Source organism: Bactrocera neohumeralis, chromosome 5 (genome assembly GCF_024586455.1).
Source record: "Bactrocera neohumeralis isolate Rockhampton chromosome 5, APGP_CSIRO_Bneo_wtdbg2-racon-allhic-juicebox.fasta_v2, whole genome shotgun sequence".
Classification (NCBI taxonomy): Eukaryota; Metazoa; Arthropoda; class Insecta; order Diptera; family Tephritidae; genus Bactrocera; species Bactrocera neohumeralis.
Window position 1 is genome coordinate 38,338,447 of NC_065922.1, and position 11,478 is coordinate 38,349,924.

The 11,478-nt window shown below is 39.4% G+C and overlaps 1 protein-coding gene across 1 annotated transcript; it reads right to left on the reverse strand.

Annotated features, from left to right (window-relative positions):
- Positions 1-2,946: 2,946 nt before the first annotated feature.
- LOC126760727 (uncharacterized) lies at positions 2,947-3,855 on the reverse strand. The gene is made up of 3 exons (XM_050476582.1): positions 3,703-3,855; positions 3,420-3,620; positions 2,947-3,359 (listed from the first exon to the last, which is right to left on the reverse strand). Exons 1-3 carry the CDS (start codon positions 3,820-3,822, stop codon positions 3,096-3,098), a joined length of 585 nt encoding a protein of 194 aa, XP_050332539.1. The 5' UTR covers positions 3,823-3,855; the 3' UTR covers positions 2,947-3,095.
- Between the last annotated feature and the right edge of the window lie 7,623 nt (positions 3,856-11,478).

Sequence of the window (11,478 nt, forward strand, 5' to 3'; positions counted from 1 at the left end):
CGCCTTCCGCCTCGACTGTACTTCGGAGCGTGCGCGCAGCAACTTAATTGGGAAGAGGGCGTTCCTAGCTAACGGCTGGTCAGTTGTCTCCGATCACCTGGAGAGTCCAGCCAAACATTGTCACGCGACGTGTTTTTGTAAGTGATGCAAGCCGAAAATGCAGCGTACGTTAGAGCAGAGGAACGCGTTTGATATGATCAAGCAGGCTTACCCAGATGTTTCTTTGGCAAAAAGTGGTGGGTTTCGGTGGCACCAGGTTTTTTTGGAGGGCCGGAAGGGGGTCGCTGATGAATGAGCAAATCCAAAGGGAAAACGATGCTCATTGTCTTTTTTGACATCAAAGGCATCGTCCACCATGAATTTGTTCCTCCTGGACAAACGGTCAACGCCAAGTTTTACGTGGAAATCTTCAAGAGACTCAAACGAAATGTCAATCGGGTCCGACAAGATATTGCAGCCGATTGGAACAGCTACATAATCAAGACCGGCATCCCAACGCTTCCGCAGCCGCCCTACAGCCCAGTTGTAGCCCCCCGGACTTTTTTTTGTTTCCTTGCCTGAAAAGGCCGATGAAAGACAAGCATTTTGAGACGACAGAGGGGATCCAAGCAGCATGCACCTCGGCTCTCAACGCTTTTTCGGAGAGAGCCTTCCGTGACGCTTTCATTCTTGGAAATCGCGCCGCATAGATGCAGAAGGAACCTATTTTGAATGTTTTTAAAGAATTGGAACGATTGGTTCAATCAATTTTTTTAAATCGGCTCAGTCCTATTACTTTCCGGACAAACCTTGTATGCATCATGCAGCTTGGAAAAGTATAGCAAAAGTAAGGAAAATTGCTGTGGATTCTCAATACCCCATTCATATAAGAGAAAAAATTTAACTAAAGCGAAATATACGACGCAAGTGGCATCAAACTTATTGCCCAGCTGATACATTTATTTTAAACTAGCTGACCCCGCAGCCGTTACCTTGCGTGAAATTATGTGTTTTGAAATGAAAAGAAAGTTAAATTTATATTGTCTTGAAAATAAATATTTGCGATTTTTCTATTTTTTTTTTTATGTAGCGCAGCTTGATAAACAAAATTTTTTGGTTTCTGTTCTGGTGCATAAATGTACAGAAGATGGGTTTCCAACTTATGAGCACGCCACCTACATATATCTAGCCGTGTGAAAAACATAGCATTTCCAGATTTATGCCACACTCTTCTAGCGACTATCCTTGTGTTCTATTGATTTTCCCTGGGAACTGAATACGTTTGAACTGAAATGGCTGCCCCCTTGTATTCGAAACGCAAATGATGCTGCGGCACACCAAGCCTCTTTAAAGAATTCCACTGAATAATGCACGGCTTCGCCTTCATTGTCAAGACGATCGATCGATTTGTATAAGCGCAAACCTCCCAGTATTTGACTTTGAATCTTCCAGTTTAAGTCATTAACACCGGTATTTTTGGCAGCTAAAATTGCGCGTGCACTCAAGGAATCGTAGTTACGAAAATTTGGCCATGATGAGTTCATTTTTCGTTGAAGTGAATTGACAAAATGCAGGTGGAATTGATATCAAACCGCTGGAAGTATCAACCGAAATTTGCCCATTTCCAATTCTTTGCGAATACAATGTAAAAAGTCTTTGGCAATGTCATTTTGTTCGTATCCCATAATTGACGCGAATTTGAAGACTGATATGTCGAAATGATCTTCGCGAAAAGTATGAGAACTTCAGTGCCATGCGAAGTAGCTATCGTATTGTCCTTCGTTTGTTTCCAGTGATTATCATGTTTCAGCAATTGCAATTGCTGGCATGCTTCTCAAAAAGTTGCACACATCGTACCATTCACAATACGCAATGACTTAAATGAAGTTGAACCGCGAGACGCACAACAGTCGGAAAACTTTCATGAATTGCAAAAGTAAATATCCTACAAAGCGCTTTATTGCAGTTCACGTACCGACCTATTTGTAACTTGCTGATCGATTCACTCTTGCCAACAAGTGCTACTTCGGACTGAGTAGACAATTGAGAAGTAAATTCCTCTCTCGACGAACAAAAACCTATAAAACTCTATAAGTCACTCATAATTCTCGTCCTGCTATATGGTGCAGAGGCTTGGACGATGACAACAACTAATGAGTCGACGTTGCGAGTTGAAAAGTTCTGCGAAAGATTTATGGTCCCTTTGCGAAGCAGAGGAAGAGGAAGACCTCCACTCCGTTGGAAGAACCAGGTGGAGAAGGAGCTGGCTTCGCTTGGAATATCCAATTGGTGCCACGTAGCGAAACGAAGAAACGACTGGCGCGCTGTTGTTAACTCGGCTATAATCGCGTAAGCGGTGTCTACGCCAAGAGTAAAAAAAAAACACGTAAACGTAAAGATATCTTAGATTTTATTTAAGTTACAGCTTGTACGGGCAGACGGACGAATAGATAGCCATCCACAATGCAAATCGTTGCATGGATGACCACCAGCCTTAGATAAACAAAACTATTATACTCTGCAGTAACATATTGCAAGAGTATAAAAGTCTGGACTGATTGCATTCTCTTTTGGCTTTACTGAATTATACTCGAGAGCACGTTTCACCTAATTTTGTGAAAATAGCTCACATACTGTTTGAGATATTCAACATGAAGTATATTATAATAACGAAAATTATTATATATGGGAATATGTGTAGTGACTATATAAATTTTTTGCATTAAACTATAGAATATCCAATATTAAACTTATTAAAATAGCTTAATAGCAACCGATGCATACCAAGTACTTTTTGTAGTTTTCAACAGAACCTTTATATGAGAAATAGAAAAAATCATCTGATTTCACCCATTTTCACGGTGTGTGAAGAGAAGCTAGAAAGACCTTTTCTCAGCAATCTTGTGATATCTGTAAACCTTTTTATTTTTGTAGAAGAAACCTCACCATTCCGCAAAGAAACACGTGTTTAAAATTTCATCAAATTTCAAGTAATATAAATTAATGCTTTAAAGTAATACAAAAATGCAACTACATTTCAGAGATTAAGCGATTACTTTGTAAGAATTTATGCACTTACATATATATTTTTCGCGCAGCTATTTTCAAGTATTAATTTATTGCTTTACATCTTTTTGAAAAATATTGGCGATATCCTGCAGTGTTGTAGTGGTTTGTTCCAAAATCTTCTTGGAAAGATCTTGCAACTTTGGCTCTTCAGTCTCCCTTATTTTGTTTATTTTGGCTATAAACGCATCTGAACCAGTTTTATATTTTTCAATTACGACTTTTACATCGGGTGATTGTTTGATTTCTTCCAGAGCTTTATCTACTGATTCTCTTAAACTCTTGACAGCTTCGTTATCTTTCAAGTTTTCAGTCTGAAATAAATAGAATAAGTTTAGAAAAATAATATTGACCTACTAACTTATCGAATTTACCTCTTTCTTGATATTTGCACCCCACTCATCTAATTGTTTAGCAACATCTCGGCCACTTTCTTCAAACTTCTGCGCATTAAATGATTTTGAAACCGTATCTCCGAATTTCTTGAAATTCTCGTTAATAGTCTCAAATAAATTTAAAATCGATGGTACTTCGTGATCGGATGCAACCTCGCGTATTGAGCGAGCACTGACGCTCTGAAATATGTAATCATTATTTAATTATTTAGGATAACGTACAGTCGGTAAATTTTTTTAAATTCTTGCAAAAAACCCTTACCGCAAAAACGATGAAACTTAAAATAAATAGCTGTTTCAAGTACATGTCTGTGCGATGTGCTTTTCCAATAGTCAAAATGGGACTACTCAGAATTAGTGAATATACCACTTTATATACCATTTCGTAGAGAGTAATGTTCAAAGATCATGCTATAATTTATTTTATTAGAAATGAAATAGTGTTTGCTTTAATACGTATGTCCATAGTATTATTGTATCTTCTAAATAGTGCCCATTAAGTTATTATTTTTGCGTTTTGATAAGGAAGTTTAAATACTTGCTCCATCGTGTATGTATAAGCGATATGATAATAAGAAAAATTATTTTTGTATAAATAGTAATGTCTAGTGTTGATAACATAGGACAGCATTTTTTGTATATGTACTATATACACGAATGCATATAACATATTATGTATACATATGTACGTAGCAAACATAACATTAGCTTAGATTAAATACGTGGCTTATAAATATATGCATACTACTGCAAATTATGTTGCTTTTGTAATATGTACTAAATTTGTATTAACAGTAAATGTTTTTGTATTTCACAACTATTGATTTCTTCCAGTGTAGTTATATGCTATATTATACCGACATTTTCGTTGTATGAAAATTTTAAAATATTTTTAAAAGTTTTTCATAAAATAATGTGAGCTTTGGCATATAAAGAATAAACGAAATACAAACACTAAATTTTTCAGATAAATGCTCCATTATGAATACAATTGGTAAATAAGGAAAGGTTTAATAAGAAAAATAGTTTGCATTATACAATAGCATCCTAAAGCCTAAAAATTTGACGTAGTTCATTTCGAGGTCCGTGTATGTAGAGAGGGCGCAAAAATAGATGACTAATATGCGAGACAATATTATATTCGAATTTGGCATTACAACAATATAAATAGTAAAAAAAAATCGAGATTCCACAAAAAAATACAAACAATTTAGAATACGACAAAAAATACTTTTTCCTAGTATTGTACCAAACTTTTTTCTCCAAAATCGGAATATTTATCTTCGAAGAACGAAATTTTGCTTGTTTCACACATCATTTTTAATTTTCGGTTTCGAAAAACGAAGCAATTACTTTTTTTACAGTTACTTTTATACTTATGACTCAATCTCTCGAAAAAAATTGGTTTGGTCCAATATCCAACCGAGTATTTTGCAGTATTGGGATTACTATAATAAAAATTACAAATGTTCGAGTTATTGAAGCAAGCTTTTCTGGTCCACTTGGTGGCAGAAAATTCATAATTACAAGTATGTAATCAAGATAATTTAGTGTCAAAATCAGAATGTTCAACATAAAATATCTCAAAGCCGAAAAACTTAGCATTGTCAAATTGCTTCAGCTGTGTCTTAGGAGATGAAATTATTGCTAAGGGAATTATGATCTTAAATTGTTTGTTAAAACTGCAAAATTAATTGTAAATAGCATAAACTTATGGTCTTAGGTAGTACGTTGACGTACAACTATTAGAATCCTACTATTAGCAAACGGGCAAAGCCGTCAAAAACGATTGTTTTTAAACACTAAAGCTACGACTACTATAGTATAGGGGAGCAAAAGAGCATTTCCCGTCGTAAAAGTAGAAGCCTGTGGGTTAGGTTTTGTAAACAAATTTTCAAGTTGAATTTCGGTTTTCACCTCTTCAATGACTTGAACTTCAGTACGTAACGGGTTGCGAAAGATGTCGATTTTTTGTTCATAAAATAAATTAGTTTAATTACAACTGGTTACTTAATTTCAATTAAAACCAATTTAACTAACTACAAAGTTTTGTTCTCATGTCTTGTGGTTGATTTATACAATTTATTTCGAAAGAGCTACGGACCGATGATTCCTCCAGATCAAAAACCACACCAAACTGTCAATTTAGGTGAATATTGGTTGTTCATGAATAATTTTGAAAATTAGCACATCATTATGTGAGGATCAGACCATACCTCGTGATCTCGTTAAAATAAAATTTTTTGCTAATGCTATTGAAGGTTGAATTTTATAAAATTGTAAAATTATTTTCTCATAAATTACTGAAGATAAATCGATGAAATTTCGTGTACTAAAAGAAGAATTTTCGTGCTATATTATAAATATTTTTTCATGGTCAATTTGTTTAAATAATACTATTTTACATCTATTTTTCTTAAACAATTAAAAATTTTGTATGCCTTCTTCACGCTAAAAAAATTGCAAACTATGCGACCCAACACGGAAAACGTTCTCCTTTAATAATCTGCTAACAAAGCTTTGTTCATTCATGCCATTCCGAAGATATTGAATTTTTTGTCCACCGTTGCGCTCTCAAAATACGTTCGACTGACGCAGTGTGCGCTAAGCTTACAATATCTGTGCTGCGAGAAAAGCATCAAATGAAACAGGAAAATAACAATAGCTCTATCAATGAGATTATTCCAATATAGCGGTCATACGGCTTTGCAGGGAAACTTTTTAGACATTTTGCTTTACACTTCATTGCTAAAAAATATTATGTTCAAGCAAACGTAGCATTCTTTGTCACAAAAAGCTATTGTTATTTCGTCGGCTGATCAAAAAAGTCTATTCGTGAAATAGCAGCACAAATACATTTTAACTAAAGCTTATCAATGTGGCTTTAGGCCTGGCAAATCAACCATTGACCAGATATTTACCATGCGCCAAATCTTGGAAAAGACCCGTGAAAAGAGAATCGACACTCACCACCTCTTCGTCGGTTTCAAAGCTGCTAAACTGACGTTTAGCAACACCAAAAACTCCGTCAGAATCGGAGAGGCCATCTCCGAGTCGTTCGATACCAAACGAGGTTTCAGACAAGACAACTCTATTTCCTATGACTTCTTCAACCTACTTCTGGAGATAATAATTCGAGCTGCAGAACTAAACCGAGAAGGTACAATCTTCTATAAGAGTGTACAGCTGCTGGCGTATGCTGATGATATTGACATCATTGGCCTTAACAACCGCGCCGTTAGTTCTGCTTTCTCTAGAATAGATAAGGAAACGAAGTAAATGGGTCTGGTGGTGAACGAGGGCAAGACGAAATAACTCCTGTCATCAAACAAACAGTCGTCGCACTTGCGACTAAGCACCCACGTCACTGTTGACAGTCATAACTTCGAAGTTGTAGATAAATTCGTCTATCTTGGAACCAGCATCAACCCCCCCAAATATGTCAGCCTCGAAACCCAACGCAGAATATTTCATGCCAACAGGTGCTACTTTGGACTAATTATGCAATTGAGAAGTAAAGTCCTTTCTCGACGGACAAAAACCAAACTCTATAATTCCCGTCCTGCTATATGGTGCAAAGTGATGAGTCGACGTTGCGAGTTTTCGAGAGAAAAGTTCTGCGAAAGATTTATGGTCCTTTGCGATTTGGTCACGGCGAATATCGTATGTCGTCCGAATGGACGAAAACACTCCAGCTTTATCGGTAATGAGAACATACAGGGTTTGTTCGGAAAGTAATAGGACTGATTTTCTTTCGCTGCGACTGCACTACCGACTGGATTCGGTAAAGGGCATTCCTAGTTAACGAACAAGCAGCTGGTCAGTTGTCTCCGAGCAACTTGAGAGTTAGGACAAACATTTTCGCGCGGTGATTTTCTGTGAATGGTGCAAGCCGAAAATGCAGCGTTCGTTATAGCAGAGGTACGCAATTCTGTGTGAAACTCGATATATCTGCGACAGAGACGTTTGATATGATCAAGCAGGCTTACCCAGATGTTGCTTTAGCAAGAAGTGATGTGTTTCGGTGGCACCAGACCTTTTTGGAGGGCCTTTCTGGGAAACCTGCGACTTCGACAAACACCGACAATGCGACTCGTGTGCGCAAAGTTTTGAACTCAGATCGACGACTAAGTATTTGTTTAATTGCCCAGATGTTAAATTTGTCAAAATCTAACGTAGAAGTCCTCAAGAAACTCAAACGAAGGGTCAATCGTTTCGGTGTCTTCAGTGGACATGAGCTCTCCAGAGCCGTTTTTCATGCTGAGCTGAAGGCTTCGAACCACCCGTCCACCGTGTCCGTGGTAACTAATAAGTTTCCACCCGGCGCCCGTGGAAGGGTTTGACGGAGCTTCTTGCCGTACATTTCCCAGTTTGTGTTCCTAGGATTCCTAAAAGATTTTCTAGGCGGACATTCCCCGACTAGATTGAACCCAATATACCTATGATCAGAGAAGGAGTGCTCGTCAAGTACCTTCCAGTTTGAGATCAAAGGACCAATTCCGGGTGAGGTCCAGAGCCTCCTCCCTGCCTGCAGTCACAAATTTAGGAGAGTTTCCTTTACTACAAATGCAAAGCTTTTCAGTGACAATGAAATCAAATAACGACTCACCTATGTTATTTGTGCTCCAGCTGCACAAAACTGGATGAAACGAGTTGCCGTCGGAACCAATGATGACGACAGTTCCTCTTCGAGACGCCTCAGCCAAGGTTTTCCTCAACTGTAACGGAGGTGGTTCCACCTCATCGTCGTGCGGCATATATGCAGGGATTATCCACAGATCTCCGGTGTCACACTCCAGCTCAGCCGTCACCATATCAGCGTTTCTGGAATTAGGTAAAAGAAACCCCGTTAGTTCATTTCGGATCATCATGCAGGATCTGCTTCTACCTATATCGTTGATCGCCAACAGCTTGTGACTCTTCGTCCTCAGTCCAGAGATGCCGTTACTCATCAGCCACGGTTCCTGGATCAGGACGACATCTAAAAATAGATGAAGCTGTAAGTTGGCGGTGGCCGCCTTTGCATGTTGGAGGTATCTCATCCTTCAGACTCTCCTCCAAGAGCTCTAGCTTAGCGCTCACGTTGTTCTCGACCCTCACCTCCTCAAACAGCTGTTCGATACTGAAGGCCGAATCGCCCCCAGAAGTCGCTATGTCACAGAGACTTGGTTCGTTCTTCAAGGTCGTTTCACCATCTCCATCCGTCATGCCCGCCGCATCTGAAGGCTGAACGCCATCGGCCCTGGCAACAGTCGAGAGTATCCAGAGGACCATAGCTAATGGCTCCCTTGGTTTTGCTGAGAGGACCGCCGGATTCTGCATTTAGCAGAATCAGCGCTTGCCGATATGATTCGTCGGTTCTCTCCAATCTAATTAGACTCCAGTCACGGCTCTTTGCTTCTTTTCAAACCTCCCACACTCGAGAGATTGCCTCCTTGTATAGGACAGCCGATCGTTCATCGTCACATGTTATGAGCTTATGAAGCCCATGGTGCCATTCGGCACTCTCACACCTTGGGGGTGACCCTGGGTGTCCTTGAATTACCCCCAGGAAGACAGAAGAGATGGCCGCCGCCACTATCTTCCATTCCTCGCGAGACACCATCCACCAACCATCCTCTCTGCTGCGGTCGAACGCGCCTAGCTCTATTGAGCCAACGTTTTTAGCGATTTCGCTAAAAGTTGGCGCAGCCTCCGTTCGCAGTCTTATTTTGAAGGGAGTCTTCCCCCTCGTGTGACTTTTGTCGCTTGACCGCTGGTTTTGGTTCTGGCCGCTAAGCGGTGGTCAGCCTTCAGCTTCCTAGTTATCGCTGTCCTTCTTCTACCGCCTGTAGAGCCCTTCATGATTTTAGCAGAGGTTCCTTTGCTGTTGCTGGCGATTCCGAAGCATATGAAAGCTCTACCTATGTCGGTTGCCGGCGGAATTCCACCGGTTTTCCCCACCCTACTGCTCGGAGAGTCGCCTGAAGTAGAGATTCCTACAGAGGTCTTGTTACGCCAGAAGCTGTACACTCTTATAGAAGATTGTACCTGCTGGATTAAGTTCTGCAGCTCGAATTATTTTCTCCAGCAACAGATTGAAGGATTCGCACGATAGGTAGTCGCCTTGTCTGAAACCTAGTTTGGTATCAAACGGCTCGAAGTGGTCCTTCCCGATACTGACGGAGCTTTTGGTGTTCTTCAACGTCAGTTTGCAAGGGTATTTTCCAAGATTTGGCTCATGGTGAATATCTGGTTTCTGATTTGCCAGGCCTAAGGCCACACTGATAAGGACCAATCAGTTTGTTGACGGTGGGCTTTAATCATTCTTGCAATACGCTCGATAGAACCTTATATGCGATGTTTAAGAGATTTATTTCACTATAGTTGGCACAATCTGGTTTCCCTTTTTGTGGATTGGGCAGAGCACACTTAAATTCCAATCGTTGGGCTGCATTTTGTCGTCGCCGTGCTTGAATATCTCGGCCAGCAATCCATCGGCCCCGCCCCTTTGTTGTTCTTCAGACGGGTAATTGCTTTTCGAACTTCTTCATAGTCGGCCAATGGAACGTCTGCTCCACTTTCTCTCCATTGCAATCTATCACAACATGAACGACCTGGTTTCTGGCTTTTCGGTCCGGAGACAGCCAGTTAACTTGATAAATTTTTATGTGCTGGAATCTAGTACTACAGATAACCATATTTCGGGCGCAATCGTAGTCAATCAGTCTCAACCCATCCTAACCTGGCCTTAAAGTCGCCAAGCACGATTTTGAAAACATTTGTGGTCACATCGTCCTTCTTCATCGCACAACCCTGTGGAAGGATGTTTCGCCTTCTCACTTTAGTTCGCCTTCGAACGGATATTCTTACCAAGAGGATACTTGGTCTAAGACTAGAAGTCGTGAGCTGCTTGAGCCATTTGTAAAAGAATCGTTTTTGGGCACTCCCAAGTGAATGGCGCTTAGAGAACTTTCCTTGTGTGAACTTTTATACATGACTCCATCCTCAGAATTCGTTATTTTGGTAGAGTATTGAGCTTTCCTAGAATCATATATCACCTTGAGATTTTTCCATGCAAATCAAGGAACGAATTCTCCAAATTTAAAGAAATTGAAGCAGAAGTACCGCACTGCGGACTTCAGTCTCCGGCCAAGAACACGCACAGGATCACAACCCTTAGTCGGTACAATTCACTTTCTGTGCTTCAATTAGCTGCATATTTAAATATATTTTCTTAAATCTATTGCGGAGCGGGAACATGCCACCTTTTTTAAGATTTTCAAACCACAGATGCATTAGGAAGTGAAATTCGCTGTTTTAAATACCAATTCCGTATCGGCATTTTAGTTTGTCGCTATTTTGATTTTTCGGTGTTCTGATTTGTCGGTATGTATTTCGATTTAGCTGTATTTTTAAATTTTGTCGGTATTTTGATGTGTCGGCATTTTGAATTTCGATATTTTTAGTGTATCCCCGATAAAATATTTGTCACATGTCGGCATTTTGAGTTTTCGGCATTCTGATTTGTCGGCATTTTGATGTGTCGGCATTTTGAACTTCGGTATTGTACGTTCGCCTTCGGCCTCTGCCCACGAACACGCTCAGGATCATAACCCTTAATCGGTAGAATTCTCTTTACTTCGGTAGAAAAGGAGGCGAGTCGGTGTTTTCATTTGTCGGCATTTTGATTGTCGGAATTATAAATTTCGAGATTTTGATTGTCGGCATTACGTTATACACCCATTTAAATTTCGTAGGCATTCTGATGTGTCGGCATTTTGAACTTCAGTATTTTAAGTGTATCCATAAAAAGGATTATAAACATAGAGAATAAAGGAAAAGTATATATCGTCACCTAAAATGCAAAATAACGTATCATCAAAAAATTCGAAATTGAGTGGCTTATTGATTACGCTTCACTACTTCAAATTACATACATAATATTACATATGTTCAATATTTTCAGATTCTGCGGTCAGATATAAACCAGTTTTAACTAATATTAAAATTTTGTTTAACTTATGTTCCATTTTATTTCGTGTTTCATTGATGCCAC